The 25914-nt window shown below is 30.1% G+C and overlaps 1 protein-coding gene across 1 annotated transcript in view; it reads left to right on the top strand.

The window, feature by feature from the left end:
* LOC118187659 (exportin-4-like) overlaps positions 1 to 25914 on the top strand; it is a 113549-nt gene that overhangs the window by 37383 nt on the left and 50252 nt on the right. Inside the window, exons 4-10 of the mRNA XM_035357922.2 lie at positions 12025 to 12166; positions 14055 to 14171; positions 14277 to 14436; positions 16060 to 16172; positions 18675 to 18832; positions 23878 to 24052; positions 24151 to 24324. Of these exons, the coding sequence (XP_035213813.1) occupies positions 12025 to 12166; positions 14055 to 14171; positions 14277 to 14436; positions 16060 to 16172; positions 18675 to 18832; positions 23878 to 24052; positions 24151 to 24324 (1039 nt within the window). The remainder of the gene's footprint in view (positions 1 to 12024; positions 12167 to 14054; positions 14172 to 14276; positions 14437 to 16059; positions 16173 to 18674; positions 18833 to 23877; positions 24053 to 24150; positions 24325 to 25914) is intronic.

Raw genomic sequence — 25914 nt, 5'->3', positions numbered from 1 at the left:
GGTCATGGACAATATTTAAAGGAATATTAACAGGGTTGCCATGCTACTTGGAAAACCGGGAGAACCGGGAAAAGTCAGGGAATTCGAAAATTGACCAAAAAATTCAGGGAAAAGTCAGGGAATTTAAGTATTTTTGTCAAAATCTGGAAAAGTCAGGGAAGTTCATACAATGATCCCACCAAAAAAAGCGATTTTTGCGCCGACGTCGGAAGAGATAACTTTTTTGGCGAATTGCGTATCACGTGAGTGTCATTCGGGCAGCTGGCATAGAGCCAATTTTCAAAGCTCCAATTTGATTGTCTTTTAGAAAGGCAAAGCAAGTTTCCCGCAACTTTTGGTTTCCAGTATTCTCGAGAATCGCATGTGCAGTGCATGAATTAAAGAAAGTACCTGTTCTCGTATAAAACAAAATGGGTTTAATCTTAGTATACGGTACCATGGAGGTGAGAATCAAAGAATATGTATTGTAAGGAAAAAAAAACCTTTCTGCAACAGACGTGGCTCCGTTCCATCATAGAGGGAAACAGCTGTGCATGCGTAATATATCTGCTGCCAAAGCTCGAAACCGGTGTCGAAGTTCGAAGGTCACGTTATCAAGAGTTCATTAAATGAATATCCTTTAAAATTTCTTTAACCACTTGCGCTAAAAAGACGTGCCATGCACGTCGAGATGTTTTTATCTCAAACTGCGAGCGACGTGAACACCACGTCGATAAGCATTTATCGCAAAAATGAAAATAACATGGTGTACACGTCCCCTAACAACAAGATTGTTTATTTCTCGAGTTACAGCTCTGGATTGCACTCGCAGATGCGGAGCGGCGTAAATGAGACACTTTACCGCTTGCTATATTGTAGCGCACGCCACCGCAACCGTGACATTTAGACTTAGCACAAGTGGTTAAACTCTAAAGGAAAAGAAAATATTTTTTGGCGCAAGTAAATTAATTCATGGGTTAGTAATTTTCAGGGGGGGGGAAACTACGAAAATCCATTTTTAAAATTATTGCGAAAAATCTAAGAAGAAACGTCCTTTGATAAAACCTTTCTTCTTGGATTTTTCGCAATAATTTAAAAACGGATTTTCGTAGCTTTCTTTTTGTCAAAAAACGTTTCTTCTTAACTTGTTTCTCAATTTCCGGTACACATCGTGGAGAGGGAAATTCTGGCCACCAGGTTCCGTCGCCAAATCCCTTGGCATATTTTCCCTCCGCATTCTAGCGGCGTAATAGCATTTTACTTGTATGGAACCTTTTCTTCTTTACATAGACCAAAGAATTAGAGATTCTTTGCATAGACGTTCTTTGGTTAGAATAATCTCCATGTATGGTACAATGGGATTTGGCGACATGATGATGCACAGTAAACGGGTCATTTTGGTCTTGGCGACAATTTTCAAAATCGTGCCAAAGCCTTACCATATACTAGAATTTTACCGCAAAATCTTTTTAAACTTTTTTTTTTTCTTTTTAATAAATACCTTGCCATTTTGCAGTAAAATAAAAAAATAGTAATCTGTCATCTAGGCTAACCATGTAATATAACTATATTCGCTAAAATATCGTTGATTATTCTAATTCAATTTTTAAGTAATTATCTTTATTTTTATGTTATTCGTATAATTTAATGATGCTTCTTCCCTCTAAATTTATTTATTATTAGTAAATAATATTTCCAAATTTCAGGAAATTTTCTCTGGCATAATCTTGAAATTAATTCTAGCAGTATGATGACATACCATCACGAAATTTAATGCACATATTTTTTCCTTATGTATGCTGCGAAATAAATATAAAATACCTCAATTTATTAAAATAGATTTCTTTCTTTCGTTTAGCTGCAGAATGTCTGCAAAAATAGCCTTATTTTATTCCAGATTGGGAAGATTCTAATCTCAATCTTCAATGGAGAAAACAACAACTATTATAATTATATTTGTATTTAAGTGTTAAGGTGCTTTTTAAGAACATACCTCACACAAATTAAATTTACCTAAAATCTAACCTAACTATTTAGCATTGCGTTGTGATTTATAAGGACCGGATTAGCCTCGTGTTGAACTGGTGATGATCATGAGTAATAATTAAATAAAACATACATTTGTTATCCAATTTATATATCTTAAATTTTATTAAGTTTCTTTAAGTGGAAAAGTAAACAAAATTATCAAACAAAGTATACCAAGAATAATTAAGAATAAATGTCCTCTGGGATTTATTGAATAATTAAGTGAATTTGCTACACAATACAAGTAATACCATAATTAATTTACCTCTTAGCGTAGCCAAAGTACATTACGCGGACAGACTGGAATTTTCTTGAAACACACCTGGAAAACCTGGAAAAGTCAGGGAATTTCATTCTCTTGTTTGAGTGGCAACCCTGTATTAAGCCATTCCTCCTGCAGAGCGGTCTCTAATTCCGCAAGTCCGGATGGAGGTGGAAATCGCGAACGAAGTTTGGACTCCAAATATGCCCATAAATGTTCAATAATATTCAACTCCGGAGACTGAGGGGCCAAGTGAGATGTTCAATTGCATCGTCATGCTCTTCGAACCATTCTTGAATACACCTAGCAGTGTGGATAGGGGCGTTGTTGTCTTGAAAAAGGGGTCACTCTCCAGGGGATACAGTCTGGGCAAAAGGATGGACATGATCCACTAGAATGCTTAGATAATGATTGCATGTGATCCTCCCATTCAGAATAACAAGTAGCCCAAGACCACGCCAAGATATTGCCCCCCATAGCATAATGGCGCCACCCCCATGCTTAACAGTCGGCAAGAGGCAGTTAAGATGAAACACTTCTTTGGGCGTTCTCCAGACATAAACACATCCGGTCGTCTGAAATAGGGTGAATTCATCTGACCATATTACCTGTCGCCACTGCTGTAGGGGGCCAGCCTTTGTGATCTCTGCACCATTGGCGTCGCTTAAAAGCATTAGTTGCTGTCACCAAGGGTTTACGAACTGCCACTCTGCCATAAATATTCACAGCATGAAGTTCCTATTTACCAGTTTTTGTTGAAACGGGAAACGGGGTGCTGGATATGACTGTTCATTTCGGATAATGATTGCTTGTGCTTCCGGGCTACTATGCACTTCAAGACCCATCTATCCCTATCAGCCAGCCAGCTTTGACTTTCGACCGCTGTTGTGCTTTGAAGATGTCATCTTACCCTCTTTCGTGTATTCTGTCATAACAGCTGATACCCTACTCCTCGCACAGACCACAAGTTTTGCTGTTTCCGTAACCTATGCTCCACTTAAATGCACTCCAACTATCATCCCTCTTTGGAACTCTGACAAGTCTGACATTTCAACTTCTCACAGACAGTTCAATCGAAACATGCAACACAATTGACTGCTGTTCAGAGACTGATACCTACCTCTTCATGCACACTAGGTGGCAGACTTCTGTTGCAGGTGGCGCGAGTGTAATACAGGTGTGAAATATGTCATATTTTTCCACAGGTGTTCCCATTATTTTGTCCAACAATAAGCAAACAGTGAACAAGGTATTGCTATCTTCAAACCAGTTTCCGACTCATGTTCTAACACTTTGACTCTCCATTTCCATCAATTCATTTTGTTTAAGAATTTCAACTTCACAGAATGCAAATTTTTGCTTTCCTTACTGTTGAGTAAGATGTCATATTTCTGAAGAAATGCAATGTTTCTTTCAGTTGGTAAACTCTGCAGCGTATTGCAATTCTTTATGACAAAAATGCATGTACCTACAGGAGATATACTAATCAGAATAATGACCATTGAATTTCAAAAGTGCAAATCTATATGTACTCAAACACAACTGCATCATGCATTTACCAGTTTTGCCACATAAATATATTTTAATGACATCGTGGATTTCCATGCAAGTATTAGGTGACATGGTGTGGAACCTCATCAGTATTTTTTTGGATTTTGGGGGTGCTGATCATTAGAAAGTACTGGGCTTTTTGTGCATTACAGTTAATTTTAGAAACTTTGGGAAAAAATAAAGACGTGTGAAACATAGTGACATATTAAGTGATACACTTTTTACTTCCTTGTAAGAAGTACAGTATTCAGGAAAAATGCCAAGTATCATATTTTGACTGCTCTTGAATCCATTTGAATGATTTTTTTTTCCATGGCATCTGTATGTATAGACAGAATAAAGGACTGTTTTTCCCCGAGCAAATTGTAAAGTGGATTCAGAAGGGATTTGTTTGTGACGTCTGTATGTACATATCTTGCGTGATACATACATATATATCTAGCATAACAAAAAAACGCTTAGCCCTAGAATGTTGAAATTTTGTATATGGGAATGCTCTAACATGTAGTTATGTTCCTCCCTTTTCTGTTGCAATTGGCTACACCTGGTAATATTAAAAGCACAAGGAAAGGAAAAGCCGAAACACTGTTGATGCATAGTTATCCTATATTGAAGAGGAAGTATTCTTGTTGCCTCGTAAGCTAATGTATTGACTTTGTAAAGAAAACTTGGCAGTCGAGGCGATTTTAATTCCATTTTTTATTTCCAATTGACATTATGTGGCCACAGATCACTCGACACCCTAGTCGTGCCTGTTCAAGAACATTTACATTATTGATATTGCAATAGGAAACAGCATAGCGAGATTGCATCCAAGCACAGCGCAGACAGAAGCTGAAGTGCGTAGTTATGCAAGATGGAAGCAAGTGAAGAGAAAAGTTTTGGTTTACAATGGTAGGTTCAGCTCCCAATTATTATGTCATCAGTGCTGCGTAGGCCATGCAAAAAAGAAAGGAAAGATCTAGAAATGATGCAATGCAGAGAAGTTATTATGAGTTTTAGAATAGAGAGGAAGAATTAATATTTTACCGTTAGTTTAAATTACGATTTTACTTCACATGTTTTTTATCTTACGTATTCCCCCCCCCCTCTTTCAAAGAGAAAAAGGCTTGGCGACAGAAAAGCCTTTTTAGAAGAAAACACTACAACAGTAGCAAAACAAGGGAAAATACAACAGTGGAAAAAAAAAATCCATAGAATTTGATATAAATAATTTTTTTAAATAAAAAATCAAATTGAAAATTCTATTGAAATATGTAAGTTTTCAAGTTCATTTTTATGTAAAACACTCTAAAAAAATGTCCCCCCCCCCTTTTTTTTTTTTTTTCAAGAAATGCTAGAAAATTTCACAGTTCTGTAAATTGGAATAATAAAAGCATAAGGAAAAGCTGGAGCAGTGTTGATGCGTGCTTTGATCCTTTTTGAAGAAGAATTTTGATTGAGTAGTATGCTAATAATGTTAACTTGGTAATATCTAAAGAACTTGGCAGTCGAGGCAGTTTTAAATTCATTTTTATTTGCAATTTATATTTGTGACCACAATCACTTGGCACTCTAGTCATGCCTTTCCACAGAAGATTTACATTTTTGATATTGTTGAAATAGAAAGCGAGCCAGCGAAGTTACATCTTAGCACAGTAGAGAGCAAAGCTGAAGTGCATAGTTATGCAAGATGGAAGCACACGAAGAGAAAAGTTTTGGTTTGCAATGTGGTGATTGGTCAAGAGGCATCTGCATTAAGGGTTACGTAAGGTCGCATGATTAATTTGAATGGCACAGTGTAGACTTACAGAGCTATTTTTAGGACAGAGCGATGAAGTTCCCAAATGAAATAGAAAATAAAAGAGGTTATAGTCAGTTAAATTTAGAAGTATGCTTTCATATTTTTTATCTTACACATTCCCCCCTTTCAAAAGAAAAAGGTGGAGCTATAGAGAAGCCTTTTTGGGACAAAAGCATTAGAGTAGCAAAACATGAGATATATAATTTTGAAACGTACAAAATATAATATTAGCTTTCAAACAATAAAATTATAATATGTAACATTTTGAGTTCAATAATAATTTTTAAAGTCCTATGAAGATTTGAGTCCAATCTGTAGAAAGCTCTTTTTTCTTTAACATTCACATCATAATTTTGATACTCCAGGGAAGGATTTCCAAAAATTTTGCATACCAGATCACAATTATAAAAATTTTATATACCAATTAGTTATTACAAATGATCATAAATCTTAAAATTTACACCAGTTTTCACATTTATAAGTAATATTTTATAATTTGTAATAGCATGATTGAAATTATGGGAAGTTTTTGCATGATATGTTTTTACGTAAGGACAGAATAAAAGACTCTTTTCCTCCAAAAAAATTATAAAACTGCTTTAAAATGAATTTTGAAGAGAATTTTTCGTGGCGTCTGTACGCACGTATCTTGCATAACTCAAAAACGAGTAGCCTCAGAACGTTGAAATTTTGTATATAGGACTACTATAACATGTAGATGTGCACCTCACATTTTGGTTGCAATTGGCCGGGCCAGACATGTATAAATATATTTATATATATATCCACTCTGTTACCCGACTCGGTGATCTCAGTTTCTTTATATATGTTTGTAAATTGTACATTTTTTTCTTTAAAAATGATTGAATTATGTTGTTCTTATCTTCCGGTTAAGGTTTTTATGCCTTTAGTAAATCTGTATGCAATATTTTATTAGTTTCTAATTATATTTTGCAATTTTACTACATTTTATAATTTTGACCTTTTACACAAGCTAGAAGACCCCACAGCTTTCTCCTAGTACACACATCCAGCTATTTGGGCAAATCCACTTTAAACAGACTCGTGTATTAAATTTTCATGAGTGGTTAGTGAACTGTGCTGCAACATTCCAGTATTTAAAAAAAAATCACACTCCATTATATGAAAAAATAAATTTTTTTGTAAAATATTAAATAAAGTGAGAACCTTCAAAGTTTATATTATATAACATGATGAGGGTAAAAGGAACAATTATGCAGAGGTAAAACTGCCCTCGTTTCTAAACCAATATTCCCTCATACTTCATATTTAAGATACAATTATTGATAATTATAACATTCACTTACCATAATTCCAAACAAAGGTTAATATATTGTACTGTTAATTAAATTCTGATATAAATTTTAATACGATTATTCAATTTTCTTAAGTCTCTGATATTTATATATTAATTTTAACAATATTTAACATTCTCCCATTTAATAATTATTTCATTTATGTTTCATATAAACATCATTCTCAAAATAATTTCAAAATTCTTATGTTGTCAACAAAATAAATAGCGAAATTACGTCCAAGCACAGCACAGACAGAAGCTGAAGTGTGTAGTTATGCAAGATAAAAGCACGCAAAGAGAAAAGTTTTGGTTTACAATGGTAGTCATCAGCACTGTGTAGGTCATGCAAAAAAGAAAGAAAAGGAAAGATCTAGAAATAACGCAAAGCAGAGAAGTTATTACGAGTTTTAGAATAGAGAGGAAGAATTAATGTTTTACCGTAAGTTTAAATTACAATTTTGATTCACATATTTTTACTTCCTTGTACGAAGTAAAAAGGAAGTATTGTAATCGTGAAAAGTTTCAGGCAGCATATTTCAATGAAAATATCCATTTTGACCACTTTTGAATGCAATTTAACGAAATTTTTGCATGATATGTTTTTACGTAAGGACAGAATAAAAGACTCTTTTCCTCCAAAAAAATTATAAAACTTCTTTAAAATGAATTTTGAAGAGAATTTTTTGTGGCGTCTGTACGTACGTATCTTGCATAACTCAAAAACGAGTAGCCTCAGAACGTTGAAATTTTGTATATAGGAACTGCTGTAACATGTAGATGTGCACCTCGTATTTTGGTTGCAATCGCACCAAACGTATATAAATATACTTATATATATATCCACTCTGTTACCCGGCTCAGTGATCTCAGTTTCTTTACCCTTATATGTTTATAAATTGTACATTTTTTGCTTTAAAAATGATTGAATTATGTTGTTCTTATCTTCCGGTTAAGGTTTTTATGCCTTTAGTAAATCTGTATGCAATATTTTTAGAATTATCAACAATTTTAAAGTTGTTTAAGTGCCGCTAAGCCTAATAATTTTTTTGATGGTGGCCATTGCTTGTTTACATTTGAAACAGCAGAGTAGTGTATTTGTTGCCAATGTAGAGAAACATAGCTTCGCAATGAAATGACGCCTTCATTTATTATTGCGAATTAAATCGTGCTTAACCGCTTCCCTTACACATTTTTTTTTTTGAAAAAAATTGCAAAAAAATCATCACATTTTTTTATTTTATTATTAAATACTAGGAAACAAAACAAAACAAAATATATAGGTTTTAAGTTGAATTTTTAATTTTTTACAGGTGTAAAAGCATTTAGTTTTTATATTAGTTTACTATCTCGAGTTATCTCGGGCAAATAAAAAAAATTAAATATTAGTCGTTGTATGAGAGTTTTTGAAACAATGGACAACACAAAGTGATATCTAACATTCTATATACTGGTAATCTGGTCTCTTTTCTTACTGGCTTACCTCTGGAACCTCTTTTGTGGGAGCACAGAGGACACTGTCTCATTGGATTTGATTTGATTTTTTTTCAGTAGCAGGAATAACATCTGGAAAATGCCTTGAGGTTATAATCACTATCTGAAAAATCATCGCTTTCGCTATCTTGCATCATCACCATTATTTTACTTTCTTCAACACAACTATCATTCTTTATACATTACTAATCCACAAGCCGACGTATACTAGACAATAGGGAAAACACGTGACCAGTCCCGCCAAAAGAACCGTGAAACCATCAAAACTTGGCAAAATGCCAATAAAAGCTGAATATTTTCTTTCATTTCCTCGAAGCCGAGTGAAACCATGATAAAACAAATCGTACTGACAAATTCTGCTTTGCCCGAGTTTTCTTGGGATAATAATTAACTGCAATATATACGGACCCGGGATAATCAGGCAAGCAGTTAATCCTTTCTGGAATTTTTTCGAGGAAATAAGTGTTTAATATTTATTTCCAGGTGTTTAAATTTTCCTTCTTTTTCGAGGAAATAAGTGTTTAATATTTACTTAATTTTTAATACAGATATTTTGAGTTTTTATGTATTTTTGACTTGTCGCAGAGTAAGAACTGAATTAATTGAATGAGAAATACTCAATCGTCTGTGAAAAATTGTTTCTTTTTTGTTTTGTTTGCTTAATTTCTTTTATGCATCGGTCTAGCTTTATTATAGTATTTGAATAGAACGTGGCAATGATTAGATGATTCTTTAAATGATATAAATTTTGTGCATTCTGAGTTATAATATGAACGATGTATAATACTGTTAGGTGAACCTAGCGCCAGAGTGTCGCTATGGTAAATAGAGTGAATTTTAAAGACTGCATTTATTGTATTGTGGTTTATGCGCTGTTGGCGAAAAAGATTTAATTTAATCGAATAAGTTTAAAGAAAATGCAAGAAAAAAGGCGTATAATTTAATATTCCGTACAAGAAAGTCATGTGGTGTACACATCAGATTTTTTATCTTACTTATATGTAATGATATTTATAAATCAATTGATTAAATTAAATTCCAATCATATTCCATAATAATGTGTTGGCTATTCTCTACATAAATTGCATCCCTGTTCCTAAATTTTGGCAAAATCCTTTCTTTATTATAAATTATATTAACCTGTTGGCGCCCGCCAAATCGTTAAACTCATAAGTCTGTCGTATTACGTAAAGTCCTTAAGAACACACCTGATGAGAAGGAAGCGTCACCTCATGATTTCAACTAATATCGCTGATTGGATGAGCATCATGATGCACACATGTCTATAAATAGGGCTTCTCTTGGAGGTACAGGAGGAACGCTTGTGAGATGGATGCTAAAATAAATGTATGACTTTATATTCCAAAATTTGTCTCATTCCTGTTGCCCCTGCTGCACAACACAAATAATGTATAAGATTCTACATTTCATATATATATATATATATATATATATATATATATAATTTATTTCCTAAACGGTATTGATTAATTGATTATATTATCTCCTAAGTTTAATTAAAGTAGAATTATTTTAAAATTATAAAGTAGAATTATTTCAAATTACTTCAAAACATCTTTCAAAATATAACTTACCAGTATGGATTCACACTTTTAAAATAATTCTACTTTAATTAAACTTAGGAGATAATATAATCAATTAATCAATTCTGTTTAGGAAATAAATTATTATTAACTAACTTTGCAGCAACTGCGCAAGTAGTAGTAACTTGTATTCGCACTAAATGGATTTAAGATCATACAACATTATATATATATATATATATATATAAATTGAACATTCTGTATTCGTAAAAAGTAAATTTAAAGTAAATTAAATTTTAAATAATGAAATTGAATTTCAAACAAATAAATGATTAATCATTGCTGCGAACTAATCTACAATATCATTTAAATTTTGAGAGCATATGTAAATCAAGTGCAAGTATCAAAATCCAGGAACAAGTATATAATTCCAAAAAAAATTTTTAATCCTAAAAAATTTATAGAAATGCATAAGTGAATAATTGCTGAGCAGGCAGGAGACAGACTTATCAAGGGGGAGTTGCCTCCAAACCTATCTCTTCAATTATTCAATTCGTGTTTCGTCATCCATTTAGGCAAGGTCAAAGGTAAAATTCAAAACCAAAAGTGAAGTCAAATGTTGTGATTTACTAAAAATAAATTTAAACAAGTGTAATTTTGAGAAATTAGCAAGTAAATGACTAGAATTAAAATGAAAGGTCAATTAAGAGTAGAACACCAAAGTAATTTAGAAACTGTTGCCTACAGAAAACTTCCCCGACACGAATTATGCATATAAATCAAAAAGAAATTAGATATTATCTATAAAAAATACATAAATAATACTAAAAAGGCAAGTAAATAGTAAGTTTTAATTTAACTCACAAACTATATTTGTATTTAGCAGCATTTGCCAAACTAAGTGATGTTAAGTAGTTTTAAGTTCTGAAAGCGTATCATTTTCCTGAATAATAACTTTGACTTTAATTCCAAAAAAGCATCCAATAGTTACCTTCTTTATAAGATTTTTTAATTAGCATTTTGAGTATTTTCACTTTACCCTCAGTCTGCCTTTTGGTTTCAACAGGCATAGATAAATTATTAGATGTATTTATTTAAATTTTCATTGGTATTTTGAGTATTGAGTTTCTTTAAATTACAGCTGATTTTAGACTTCACTGGTATTATTTTATCATTATATTTTATAGAAGTTTCCATATCTGACTCTAATTTTGAGCCATCTTCAAACAAATTTTGTATTTTTTCATATAAATCATGTAGATCTGTCCCCCCCCATTTGACTATTACAAACAATTTTCTAAATCATCTTTTGTCCCCTTTAAATTCTCATCTTATTTTTGATAATGTGTGTTTCAAAAAGATGTTGCTGTTTTATTATTATTATTCATTGTCTTTAGTTCCAGTTTGCTAAATTATCAAAAGATGCTTTCCTTTTGTAGTCTTCACATACTTGAAAGTGCTAATCTGAAAGTTAAAAAAAGTACTGTTTTCAAATATTAGGTAGATTCTAAATTCTGTTTTGGTGGCCACTGCAACATATTTCGAAATGACTTTGGTCGAATATGAATTTAGTGCATATGAATGATATGCATGGTGTAGGGTTTTATTTAATTTTTAAATTAAAACCTAAACAATATTTTATCTATTTACATAGGTTAGGCTATAGGCATAAATTCAGTTACAAAACTTGAAAAGTGAGAATTTAATACTCCATCAAATATTTCTATTATTCTAACATATTGCATAGTTTAGCCCAAAAGTCTAAGTAAAGAACATTGAACTAGTCATCATTTTTACATTGTGTTTGATTTACTGGCTAATGCATTCAGCCAGTAAATCAAACACATGGACTTGTAACAGCATCTTTTGGCTAAAAATTATTTCTCGAAAACATGGAATCATATTAATTTGAAAGATATGAATACTGATATAAAATTTACTATTAAAAATAACTTTCTTATTTATTCCAATGTGAAGCCCTTGTCTTGCATGTATTGTTTTAAAAGTTTTGATGAAAGTGCTTTATTGTTTCATTATATTTACTTATTTCTCTTATTTTTCCCTTTAGTTTGCAGAACTATGTAAGAGAACAGTTATTGTTAGTTGTTGCTATTATGGTAAAACGTGCAAGCGTTGAAGAAAATTCTGAAATTGTTGCTGATTTTCTGACTGAAATCTCTCAATTAATCAGTAGTGGAGATTCATCAATGGTAGTTTGCTTTTTAATTGCATTACATTTACTTTAGAAACTATAACATCAGATTGTATGAAGAAAAACAAGTTAGCTTAGGCCATAGCATTTGTAGTATAATAGTGTTAACTAAAAAAAAATATTTAAAAACTGCCGATTTTTAAAATTAATAAAAAATTCTATCTTAATTTTTTCCATTTATTATTAACTAATGAGCTATTCTTTTTAATTGTTTATTTAAAATTATTAATGTATTTTTACACTGTTTGGATTTTTCTCTTTTTGTTATTTTCATAGAATATTTATTAAGAATATTTTATAACTTTTTCTTTAATTATCAAGTTAGTAAATTAATAAATGTCTAAATTTTTTTAAAATTTATTTCTTTGCTATGTTTAACAGTTTTTTAAAATTATTATTATTTATATTTAAGTTTAATGATACTTGAAATCTTTCATTTTTAAATATTTTTTATTCTATTCACATTTTTGCAAGTTCATTTATAAGTTATTTTTTAAATCTTTATTTTCATATCATTTGTATGGCTGTTAAATTTTAAAAGTAACTGATTATGTCAAAAAGTGTTTAAAGTTCTTTATGCTGGTATTCAAATTGAAGTTTGTTTAGTTAAGGAATATTTTGATTAGTTTTCTATAGAAACGGTAATGCTCAAAACTTAGTAAAGAAATATGCATATATTTTGCAAAATAATTGGATTGTACTTAATATAAACTGGAATCATCAGTAGTATGAACTGCTATGTAATTATTTAAAAGCTTTATTTCATTTTGGTTATTAGTGAACACATTGTATGTTCAGGATAACGCAAATTGGAGGTTATTTTTGTGCTATAACCTTTTTCAAATTTTCATGTTAAAAATTCTTTTTCTAAAATATGAAGATCAAACCTACATTATAGATAATAATTTAAGATATGAACCATTTATTTTAAAAGGGGTGTAAGTTAATTTTTTCTTCTTTTAAGATATTTAAAGGTTAGCATTTTAGTCAATTCAAAAATGTAAATAAATTGTATATGTGTAAATTGTATGAATAAATTGTTTGGCAATGTTTCAACGAATTTAGAAATATGTAATTTAATTACATAAATTACTTTTGAATTAAACTAAAATAATATATTCTTTGTGGATTGTAAATAAACTGCACCACTTGCATAATTATGGAATTGTAAAAATTATTTAATGGCAGTAATAAAAAAATTAATTTTACTTGAAATGCAATGTTTTAGTTTGATTATATTTATAAAAAAAACTATAACAAAAAATAAAATATTAGGTTAAAAAGATTTACTATTGTTAAACTACTTAATAATAAGTTTATCATTATTGCGAGCTTAACCTTAGATAGTGTCTATCATTTAGGCTCATTATGTTGAAGTTTTTTGAAATATTCATGATGCACAGGGGATATATAAAGCAATAACTGCATCATATCCTTATATTTTTCATATGTAATGGGTCAAACATCTTAATGCAAAAGCATTAGTGTAATTCTTACACCACTAATAATTGAACAATAGATTTACAACCACATTCATAATCAGTTGTTACAAAGTTTCATTTATTGACGAACTTTAAATTGATCAAAGCATATATTGTAAAATACTAACTGTGAATTGTTTATAAATAAAATGGGGACACTAAATTATAAATAAATTGTGTGATTTCTCAATTTAAAAAACAAAAAAATCATCTTAACACCGCTTTCAAAATAAACGGTCCATATCGTTTTGACTGCTTAAAACAAAATTTCTATTAGTTTTCAGTAATATAGTTTTTGAAAATGAAATTCAAAATTTGGAAGTGCATTGAAAATAAGAATCTATGTGTTTCTAAGGTAAATATAACTTATTATAGTTTTTAATATTGTCTTTTTCCTTTATTTAGCAAACTATAGGATGTTCCATTCTCACAGCATTACTTAATGAGTTTTCAAGTTCTACTCGTGCTAGTGATGTTGGTCTTACATGGGAAGCTCATCTAAAAGCCAAAAGGAAGTTTGAGGTATTCTTTTTTTTTTTTTTTTTTTTTTTTAAATTTATTAAATTTTAGAAACATACTTAAAGAAAATTTTTAATTATAAATGCATTCTTGTATCATATTTTTCAGAAATCGGATTTGAAACGATTATTTCAGTTTTGTCTGCAAGGGCTTAGTGAATTGAATAAAGTTGGCAGCCCAATCCCACCAGAAACAGCAAAACTGTTTAAGAAGTTCCTAATAATAGCAGAACAAGTTCTAACTTGGAATTTTCAGTTTGCTATGCTTTGTATCCTTTGTATTAAAATTTGATTTTTGAATTTGCAAAAATAGGCTGCCTTTGATTTTGTATTTAGCTTATGAATTCTTTAAATGTATATGAAATATATTAAACTGCTTTTAATCATTAAATACTGCTAAACGGAAAATTTAAAAAGCTATTGTTATGATAAAAAAATTGTTACAAGCAGTATAAGTGCAGTCTTAGTTTAACATGAAGTTGATCTAATACAAAACTGTCTAGAAAAAAAATTCTTCATTATTTTATGATTTTATTAAAAATTTTAGAAGCAAGAAAAGAATAGAAAAAAAGCAATTTCAAATTCTTTCTTTTTGCTAGTTTTGCAAATATTATGACTTTAAACATCTGAACTAATTTTACATTTCTGGTTTTTTTCAAAATTATTGCATGTTTTTTGATAACGTACCTTTTTAAACATAATTCATTGAAAGTTTTTTTTTCATAACATTGAATTTCCTGTTCTCTCCTTCTCACAAAAAGAATAATTTTGACTATGCACTTTCAAAAAATTTCAAAGCTTTTAATGCATGAAACAGAATATTTATTAAATTATTATAATAATAGTAATGTTTTTATTATAATTACTAATTAATGTAATAATAGTTAGTAAATAGTAATTAGTAAAATAGTAAATATAATTATAACTATAATTAGTAAATAATATTGTGATAAAAGTTCTGCTCCTAATAAGATAGTCAAGTGATAAGGTCGCTGAACAGTGGTAGTTCTGCCTGAGTTTTAAGTCCAGGTGAACAAGTTGACTGCATGAGAATTTTTCACCATGTATAACATGAATACAAGCTAGTTTGCCATAAAAAGTCCTCTTTCAAAGGCATTCCTTCCCATAGGTAGATAGCTGTTCTGTGTTTTGGCATAATCCAAGTAACATAACTTAATTAATGTGTATTTTTTATATTGAATAAATTGATTTTACATTATTTTGCAATACACATCTTTAATACTTTTCATTTTTACTTATTTAGTATATTATGCCACTACTTTTTTTCCCTTCTGTCATTATACAGTGTGTATCTGGTGCAGAATAATCAAAACTCATTTGATGACTTTTTTAAAAAACTCTCCTAAATTATATTGAAAATATTAGTAATTTTATTTGTAAAACAGACAATGGTTTTTAGTTTTATCATGATAAAGAAGGTTTTTAGTTTTAGCATGATAAAGAAATGTGCATTTGGTTGTTATTTGTGAACTGTCTTGCAAGTTGCAATAATATTTGTAAATACTTGTATAGCATTTAATGAATTTGAATCATGATTACTTAATCTAGGTGACAGAAAATGATTACTCATTTCATTCTACTTCTTAAACGAAATAAGACACGCATGTACAAATATCGCAGTCATTATTATCATTGTATGTTACCTTTTAATGAAATTAACCTTGTGTGTTTGCATAATCTACATTAGCCAGATGTTATCTAGTATGTATTAGTAGAATAGGTTTTTTACCAACAGCTGTAAGACAACAATTATTTATATTCTAAGTATGAAAAGCGAATAAATTTTATATATATTTAGGTTTTGATATGAAATAAAAAATATACTTTCTTTCTTCTTAATATATATTCCTTTCCTTAATATCATATTGTAGTACCACGAAAGCTTGTTGGAATGTTTGAATCTCAACAATGTCCAGCTTTAAGACCAAGTGCAGAATGGCATGATGTATTTCTTGATCCTAATGTGGTTCAACTGTTCTTCAAGGTTAGAATTTTAGGTTTTAAAGTTCAAGTGTTTTTATTTTGAAGGAAATACAGCTAAAAACACACATACACCTGCCTTCCCCCCCCAAAAAAAAAGTCCTTTATGCTATTACCAGTTGATACTGCAGATGTCCTTTCATTTAATTTTGAAATCATAATAGTACATTATTTATAAGCATAATGAAATAAATTATGTTGAAAACGATGTACATGTTAGTTACAATAATATAATTTTATATTAAATAGATATTTTCTAACAAATTATAGCAAAATTTATACTTTTAACATAATTAATAAAACACTAATGCTATGTGTTATATACCCTAATTCTAGAATTCCTGTGTAATTTTTTAACCTGCATTACTAGTACCTGTATCTATAGAATCTGTTGATATGTTTTTCATCTTATAAGTTAAGCAGAAATAGTTATTAAATCCTCTAATAACATATATGTAATTGCTGATTTCAATGTGTTCCTCTTTTTTTTTTTCTGTATGATTTCTCTTCATGAATAACAGTTACAGAAAGAATATTGTTTTTTGTGGAGATTTATTTATTTTATTTAAATTTAAGCAATAATTAATGCAAGAAATTTTTAATTCTTTCTAATTATACTATTTTTATTATCTATATTAAAACCTGACATTATTAAATTAATGTGGCAGTTTATAAATTTCAACATTTACTTCTCTCGTTTTTAATAATAAGACTTGGTTTTAGTGTACAGTACCAAAAAGTATTATGTAAAATGAAAATAAAAATATTTCTATAATATTTATCATTCTGTAGTTCAGCAAACTGCATTTATAGAATTTATAATACTTATCTAATTAATATATGCAGTAGAACATTTTTAATTCGAATTGTTTAGGGATGATAGCTGTTTGGTTTGATGAAAGTGTATGTCAACAGAAAGAGGTAATGAAAAACGTGGAAATTTCTGAAATTTCATAATCCACACTACTATAGTTTCTGTTAAATATATATATATATATATATATATATATATATATATGTTTAAGAGAAAATATTTATATAAACAATAAGTGGTTAATAATAAAAAATTATGAATTACAGTAAACTACAGTTGTTTAAGATGAATTTACTTTGAAAGTAATTTTCCTTGAGTTAAACCATTCAAAGAAATTATCTGTCTTTTCTGAACTGTATGGCAACTCATTTCTTTTATTAATGAATCCAGAAATATCTTAAATGTTCTTAATATACTTATGCATTATAATTTTTGCTTCATGCTGTATACTGAGTTACAGAGTTGAAATGTTTTCTTGAATTTTCATTTTTTCTCATCTTCATTGGAACTCACGACTGCTGTCACCTTGTATGTATGCTTCACTTAATATATGACAGCCTGATTCATCTTCATTATTATGTAATTGCATTCTTATGTCCATAATTGTCATTCTTCTTTATCGTCATAATGTTGCTCTGCGTGAAATTCTTGCATCTCACACCCACTTGTTTCAGGATACACATTTTTATTTATGAGAAATATATTTTACAGAAACATGAGAAATCTTACATGAGAAATATATTTATATATTTTACAGCAGTCACTAAATTGAAAATTATTGATACTCATTAAAATTTCTAGAGTTTTTGTTGTTTGCATATGAATGGCTGGCTTCTCAATCATAAAACTTCTTAAAAAGTCTTATCTTCTAAAGAAGTATAACTGCTTCAATCTTGGTAGGAATAAAAAAAGTTGTGCTGGTTGGTAGATAATAAAGATTAAGCAAAATCCAACTGAATATTGTTTGAATTCATTAGGCTGTAATTGGATTTAAAATTTTAACCCATTTGATGTAACATACAAACTTCTTTTATTGAAGCTGAAATTCTAATTTTATTTATATGCTTGTTAGAATTTTTGTATTCCATTTTTCTCTTATTTTTAGATTTCTTGAATATTATAAAATTGAAAGAATATTTCTTATATCTGAAATAATTATCCATTTATACTGAATTCTGTAATTTTTTTTCCCCAAGGCAAAGTTATATTCATAATATTATAAAACATGTTATTTCAGGCATATTAATTGAAAATATGAAGGTTTATCTAAATACAATGGATACAGTATTTTAGTACATTTAAATGGAACTGTTTAATTTTTAAATTTGTAATGGTATATAGTAGGAAAGATTTTTACATTGTGGTGTGCTGACAGATGTTTATGAAATACTTCTTGTGAATGTTTTTAATAGATTTGAAAATATATTTAAGAATAATATATTCATTGGATGGTACAAATTACTTGCTGGTTTACCATTTGAAAACATCTTTTAAATATATGAGTTATTTAATGATCAATAATTATTTGATGATTTATTCTACTACATTTCTTCATGAATAATGTACGTATTTCATGTCTTGTTTCTTTAAAGTATAGTTTGTATGTGACATCATTTTGTGTTTCAAAATTATTGTTCAATTCCATGCAGCTTTATTTATTTATTTATTTATATTATTATTGTTATTTGATAGCTTCATTGGCAAGTGAGGGATAACCCAGATTTGTGTCATCATACTTTGCAGTGCTTTCACCAGTTAGCATCCCTGAATGGTAGTGTTGTTAGTAAAAAGGAAGACAGGTGTTTATATGTTGGACGATTTCTTGAAAATTTGTTGCAGCTATTAACAAGGTAATAAGACATAATGTGAACTATGTCACAGAGTATATGTATTCCATTTTAGAGTTCCCCTTCCCAACAAAGCTGCATGGTAGATTAGTTTTAGGGAAGGTTAAAGTTATGCTACTGTGTATCTAAATGATTTTCCCACCAATTGCATTTATTTTCTTCTTGTTGTCTCTTAATCAAATAAGTTCAATGTAATTTTAAAAAAATATTTTCTGAAATGCCAATTCAAAATTGTTGAATATGTATCTTTTTATTTTATTTTTTTTTTGAGGTTATTTTGCATAAATTATTAGTATTTGTGTTTTGTACTTTTCTTAAATATAATAATGCAGTTGTATGTAGTTTTCTGTTGGATGATGTTTCAGTCATAAAATAAATGCTTTTTCAGAATCACAATATTTAAAGCATTTCCTCTAAAAATGAATTCTTGTTATATCGGTATTTAATGTACTTTCTGTGGTTCTGCCTTAATTGACGTCTTTCACAAAAGTAATTTTGTTCATTACTTATTTTCAGAATATAGAGATTTTATATAACTTGTTTAGGATTGGGAAAAAAGATTTTAGGATACATCATATGTTGGGTTTTAACCATTTAACAGTTTCTTTTTTCTGTTGTGTTATGTGAAAAAATAAGCATATTTTTGATAAACAATTTTATATTAAAATCGATTGTATGAATTCAAATCAGCTGTTAAAACTATTACATGTATTTAATTTATGAAGTTAATTCTAACTTTTACTTACAGCGAAAAATATGGCATTTTTCCTTTCTTGTACAAAGTAAAGGAAGTATTGTAATCATGAAAAATTCTGGGTATCATATTTTCACAAAAATATCCATTTTGACCACTATTGAATGCAATTTAACGATGTTTTTGCATGACATCTATATGTAAGGACAGAATAAAGGACTCTTTTTTCTCAAACGAATTCAAAAATTGATTTAAAATGGATTTAGAAGAGTTGTTTTTTTTATGACATCTCTATATACGTACGTTACGTATGTATGTATGCATGTATGTATCTCGTATAACTCAAAAATGAGTAGCCTCAAAACGTTGAAATTTTGTATATAGGGCTACTATAACATATAGTTGTGCACCTCCCTGTTTGGTTGCAATCGGCCATACAAAGTCCATAAATTATATATTTATATATGTATAAACCATAGAACCTTTACATTATGACCATCCTGTTAATAACATAGATAACCACCTTTAGCCCTCAAAACTGTCAGCACCCAACGTGGCATTGACTCCACAAGGTGCTGATACATAGTCTGAGGTATCTGGTACCAAGTGCTCATCAACTGGCCCTGCAATTCCTGCACATTGCGAGATGGTAGCGTGGCAGCATGAATTTGATTTTCCAGATGGGACTACAAGTGCTCTTACTGGATTAATGTCAGGTGAATTTGGAGGCCAAGACATGACTTGACAAGATAAACTACTCCCTGATGATTCAACACTTACGACATGGTGCATTATCCTGTTCTGGTAAACACCATCCTCCACCGGAAATATTGTTGTTATAAATGTGTGAACCTGGTCTGCAGTGACGTTCACATAGCGCACAGACATTAGGGATTGTTCTAGGAGGTTTGTGGGTCTTAATGAGTTCCATGAAAACATTGCCCACACCATAATACCCTTGCAACGGGCTTGTCTCTGTCCAACTGTGCATTCAGGAGCCAGTGTTACATTTGGAAATTGGTATATTAGGGCATGCTCATCTATGTGATGGACCGGAAAATGTGATTATCGAACAATACAACTTTCTTCCATTCTTCTAATGTCCAGTTCCAATGTTTCTTGGCCCATTGTAGACGGTGGAGATGACGTTCCATCAGTGCAGGGACATGCTTCACCCTCCAGTTGCGTAGGCCCACACATGGCAATGTAATAATGTAATAACAGTGTGTTGAGAAACACTGTCTAGATCACCACTGTTATAGGTCTTCGGTCACAGTGAACAATGCATAGCTATCTCCCCTTTTCTCTGGAATCAATGCGCTGTCGACGACACACTGCTGGCCAGCGACATGTCGTTACATCATCCATGTGCCACTTTCGATATGGGCTCACAACAACTGCACATGAACAGCCCACTAAACGCGCCATTTCTGATATTGATGTTCCGAGCCGCCGAGCCATAACGATTTGACCTTTAACGAAGTTTGATAAATCAGCTGCTTTTCCCATTATGTCGCTGATTGCGTTATGATTGAAAAGACCATGCAAAACTGCTTTATATATTCCAATATCAGCCACGCATGTGCAGTGGTTTTGTTCCTGGGCAAGCTCATTGTTATAGATAAAGGGTGATCAAAATGTAATGGCTCTTCGGTGTATATACCCATTCTGTTATTTGGCTCCGTGAGCTCAATTTTTTTAATTCTTATTTATTCATTTTTTGGCTTTGAAAAGGATTGAATTATGTTGTTCTTATCTTCCCGTTAAAGTTTTTATGCCTTTAGTTAGTCTGCATGCAATAATTGTAGAATTATCAACAATTTAAAAGTTGTTTAAGTGAGGCTAAACCTAATTTTTTTTTTTACATTTGAAACTTAGCAGAATAGTGAATTAAGTCAGTTTATCAGTTTACGTTCAATTCTGCACCTTCAGTGTCTTTTTGCCGAGTGGGACTAAACGTAAACTTTTAGTTTTGTCTGCCTTTTTGCCTGCTGGCCGAATTTGTTCTTTTCGCATTTGCCAGAAGTGCTATTAATTTCGTTTTGGCATTTTGCATCAATTCACTTTTGAAATTGTTGAAAATAAAATAACCACGTGATCTCTGCCAATTGTGTGTTTGCAATCGTCTAATATCTTTTTCCTGGCAGGCCTTGCAAAATTTGTAAACAAATATTTAGAATTCGGAATGCAATGGATATTTTTTTTCTTAATAGGTTAGTTTGTTCTTTATTCTTTTTATCGAATTACCTGATTAATTATACGTGGATCATACTTCAGTCTAATATGTTTATGTATGATATGTGTTGTGAGTAAAACTGAGAAAAACCTGGACAACTTGGTCTTTTTGCGAGAATCATGATTATTCTTTAGTGTGATATAGTATTATTTACTTTATTTGTGTGTGTGATATTGTTGTTGAATTGAATTTTATGGTTTAAGTGTGAAGAACATGATATTTAATAAATAAAGGTAATACACGAAACATTAAAAAAGAACCCTTTTGGGCATAATATAAAATCTGAGAACTTTCAGATTTTTTTCTTTATGTTTTTCTATATTTTTCAATTTTTAATAGAGATATTTTGAGGTTTTATGTATTTTTGCCTTCTCATGAAGTGAGAACTGAATTAACTGAAAGAGAAATCTATCTCTAATGATATTAAAGGAAATAAGTTTAAATGAAATGCAGCAAAAAAATGAGTATAATTTAATATTCCGTACAAGGAAGTTATGTGGTGTACACATCAGATTTTTTTAAAAAGGGTTTTTGCTGATGATGAAATGAGATCGCCTATAATAACATTAATGAGAAAAGATCATGATCCAAGCATTATGAATCAGCACAAATAATGTTGAAATCTAAATTGCACCAGAAAAAGATCATGCTGCCAATTTGGTTAGATTACAAAGGTATTGTGTATTTTGAGCTGCTTCCAAGCAAACGCGCAACTCTGATGTGTATTGCCAACAAATTTTAAAATTGTAGAAGCATTCAAAGAAAAAAGTCCGGAATTAGTAAACCTCAAAAGAATCGTGTTCCACCACGACAATGCGATCCCTCACACATATTTAGCAACATGTATGAAATTACTGGAGTTTGCTTGGGAAGTGATGTTGCATCTGCCATAAAGCCCCGAGCTTGCAACATCGGATTACCATTTGTTTTGAAGTTTACAAAATGTCTTAAATGGTAAACATTTCAGTAATAACGATGACCTGAAATCTTATTTGGTTGAGTGTTTTACTGCACTAAGAGTCTGCACTGCTCTCCGCAGTGCTAAAGTTGAAACAAAAAACAAATTCCTTTAAAAATTAATTTTGCTTTGAAAAATAATAATCAATTGCAATCAATAACAATTCCCACTGTAATGATTTTTTTGTGTTTACAGACATAAAAATAATAAAATAAAAATCCTAAATACTGCATAAATTAGAATCTCTCTGAACTATGATATTTTTTCAAAACAAGGTACTACATATAATGCTGGCTTTGATGTGCATATTTTGCACAGATAACGAGTCTCTCAGTGAATTTTATACAAATTACATACGATAAATTTCTGTGTTGGCGTAGCCTTACTAAGTTGCTGTTATTATGTCCAAGTAATGTTGTCCTCCCATGTACGACATATCGGATGATTTGTGAAAGAGAACAAGAAACATAATAAAAGTAGAGAAATGTAATAAAAATGAGAAATGAGAAACGTAATAAAAGTAGGAAGAGAGAAACGTAATAAAGAAAAATGAGAAATTTAATAAAAGTGAAAGAGAACCTACGAGAAGAGAAAGAGAAAGTGAAGAACCGTTGAGAAACGTAATAAAAGTGAAAGCACTACAAATTGTGCTCCTGGCACCACCTTGTAGAAATGTTGGAAAGACAAAATATTATGGTCTGCTATATGCTAAAATGTTGATGAAATAAATTGCAGGACATGCTGGAATAATGCTGAAAAACCTTGAGTAGAGGACGAGTTATCTCGTCCCTTGTGCATATCGAATATTCCTGGTAGATGAGTTATCTTGTCCCTCTCGATAAAAGTGTTAAATAATGAAATTCTCCTTGCCCTGGTTGAGAACCTGATGGTATGATACTAGGACATGATATGGCAATGAGCAAAGATGATTAGGTATTTATTGCCTTATCAAATATACCAAGTAAGGTATGTAAGTACAATAAGCAAATGTATATAACTTCACCTATTTATCACAGTAACATACTTAAAAATATTATCTCTAATGAGTTTTTTTTTTTTTTTTTAATTCTTTACTTCCTTTAAGGTTTTTATACCCAAAAATATTAGTGCATTATAAGTGGTGACTTTTTTTGTAATTATTGTTGTATCATTATTTACAGTGGTCCATTAAAAGACTATGAAACAATCGGAATTTCGAATATGATCAGTAGGCTGCATGTCTTTTTTCCTGCCACATTTTTGTCTTCATTGCCTGCTAACATTGTGCAGGCGTATCTTCTAGAGCTCACAAATTTAGCATGTCAGTTTGCTGAACGTTCAGCCCAAGAAGAATTGGTGAGTACATGTTTTTTAAACATATATTAATCAGTGTTTTAAGTAATGATCTCTTGTGTAGAAATTGCTAAAAAATAAAATTAAAAAAAAATGTCCAGTTGCAGGATGACAAAGTATATATGGAGGCATTTGATCATTTACTAGAAGCATGGTCAACCATTCTGCAAGATAACCAATATTATCCGTCTGATATTTTGAGGCAATCATCCATTCAAATCTTTAATCATTATTTAAAAACTCATCTTTCACCTCCTGATGGAAGCCGGGCAGTTGTAAGTTGTTTGTATAATCTTTGTAACACAATTTGTGAGCTTTTATGGATTTTTTAAAAAAATTTACATTATAAATCTTGCATATACCAATATCATTATCTTAAAATTTATTGATTGCTGCCATAAATTTGGGAAAAATTTATTCATTTATTACTGTAAATTTCTTTTTGTCCCTCTTAGATTTTCTTATTTCATTGTTAAACTTTTTAAAAAAATCTTTCTTTTTATAGCTATTTGTTTTATTTATTTATATTTAAACATACATTTTAAATTATTATTTGGATTCTTTAGTCATATGCATTGTAGTGTGTTCATTCATATTGATTGTGGTTAGTATATACATGTATCCATCTGTTGCTATTTAAGCTGCAATTTCTTTATTACAGTAATTATCAATTTTAAAGTGAAACTCCCTTACCCTATAACTTTTATTACTTTTCAACACACATATATATACATATATATATGTGTATTAGATTCAATTATAACCTGTAATCATTTATTTTCTTCTTTCTGTTTAAAAATAATAAAATATTGTGATAAATTTTTCTGAAGTGTATCATTTTAAAATCAATAGCTGTCTTATGATTTTTATATAATGACATATGATTTTGAATATATATTGACATAAATATGTAGACCAGAAGATACTGAGGGCACCAAATGCATATGTTTTCAACTTGTAATATGAATTCAGTACTAAATTCCAAATATTGGAAATCTGTCTTCTATAGGTCTTTTGTAACAGACTGTTTGTGCTGTGAAATCAGACTGCTTTTTTGTTTTTGTATTTATTTCTTTACTAAGGCTGTAGATTTTGAGCTCTATACAAGTCTTTGTTTATCAAATTTATTGAGTCCAGTAATTTTATTTATAATCAGCCATGTCAGTATCAAATGGAGAAAAATTTAATTTCTTCAAGTTGGCATTAAAAGCTAGAATCATTATTTCATCAGTGAATTTTTGAAACCTTTTGAATAGAAAATTCTCTCATGTTTTAAAACTACCGTTTTCAAATAACTTTTATGTTTTCTTGGTGAAATTGAGACACATTTGGGGAATGAACCAAAGTTCTTATTTCTAAATCTTCAGGAAACAGAATCAGTTTCTTTTAACATGAAACAGTTTTTAGCACTGAAAAACAATACTTTCCTTATCGTTTAATTTCAATTGAGCTGTTTTACTTTTGATGTAATATCTGCTATAAAGTAAAACTTGGCAACCACTGACTTTTGTTAATTTTGGGTTTTGAATCTTCTTGTCAAAAAATAGTTTAATTTCACATGGGTAAGATGCAAAGGTCTCTAGTATGTTATCTAAAAAGTTTTGTCATACTGGAGACTTGAATACTTTTTCTTCATTCTATTCAGCAACTCTTAAAATTGTTGATGGTTAAGTGCCTTTGTTGTAATGGTATTGGTAGTCTTAAATACCAGTTCCATAATTTTATCAGTAAAGCTTGTGTGAAAAGGGATTTCTAGTGTAATGTACAACTGAAAGTGATTTTTTTATTAGTAACTTAATTTATTTCTTTTGAAACTGAAATAAAATCTTTTGTTGCTCCCATCTATATTTTGTACCATCAGTTGC

The sequence above is a fragment of the Stegodyphus dumicola genome, chromosome 1 (genome assembly GCF_044657685.1).
Source record: "Stegodyphus dumicola isolate Sdum_Otavi_A_Nest chromosome 1, ASM4465768v1".
NCBI lineage: Eukaryota > Metazoa > Arthropoda > Arachnida > Araneae > Eresidae > Stegodyphus > Stegodyphus dumicola.
The sequence above is the reverse complement of the archived record's forward strand: the minus strand, read 5'-3'. Positions and strand labels throughout refer to the sequence as shown.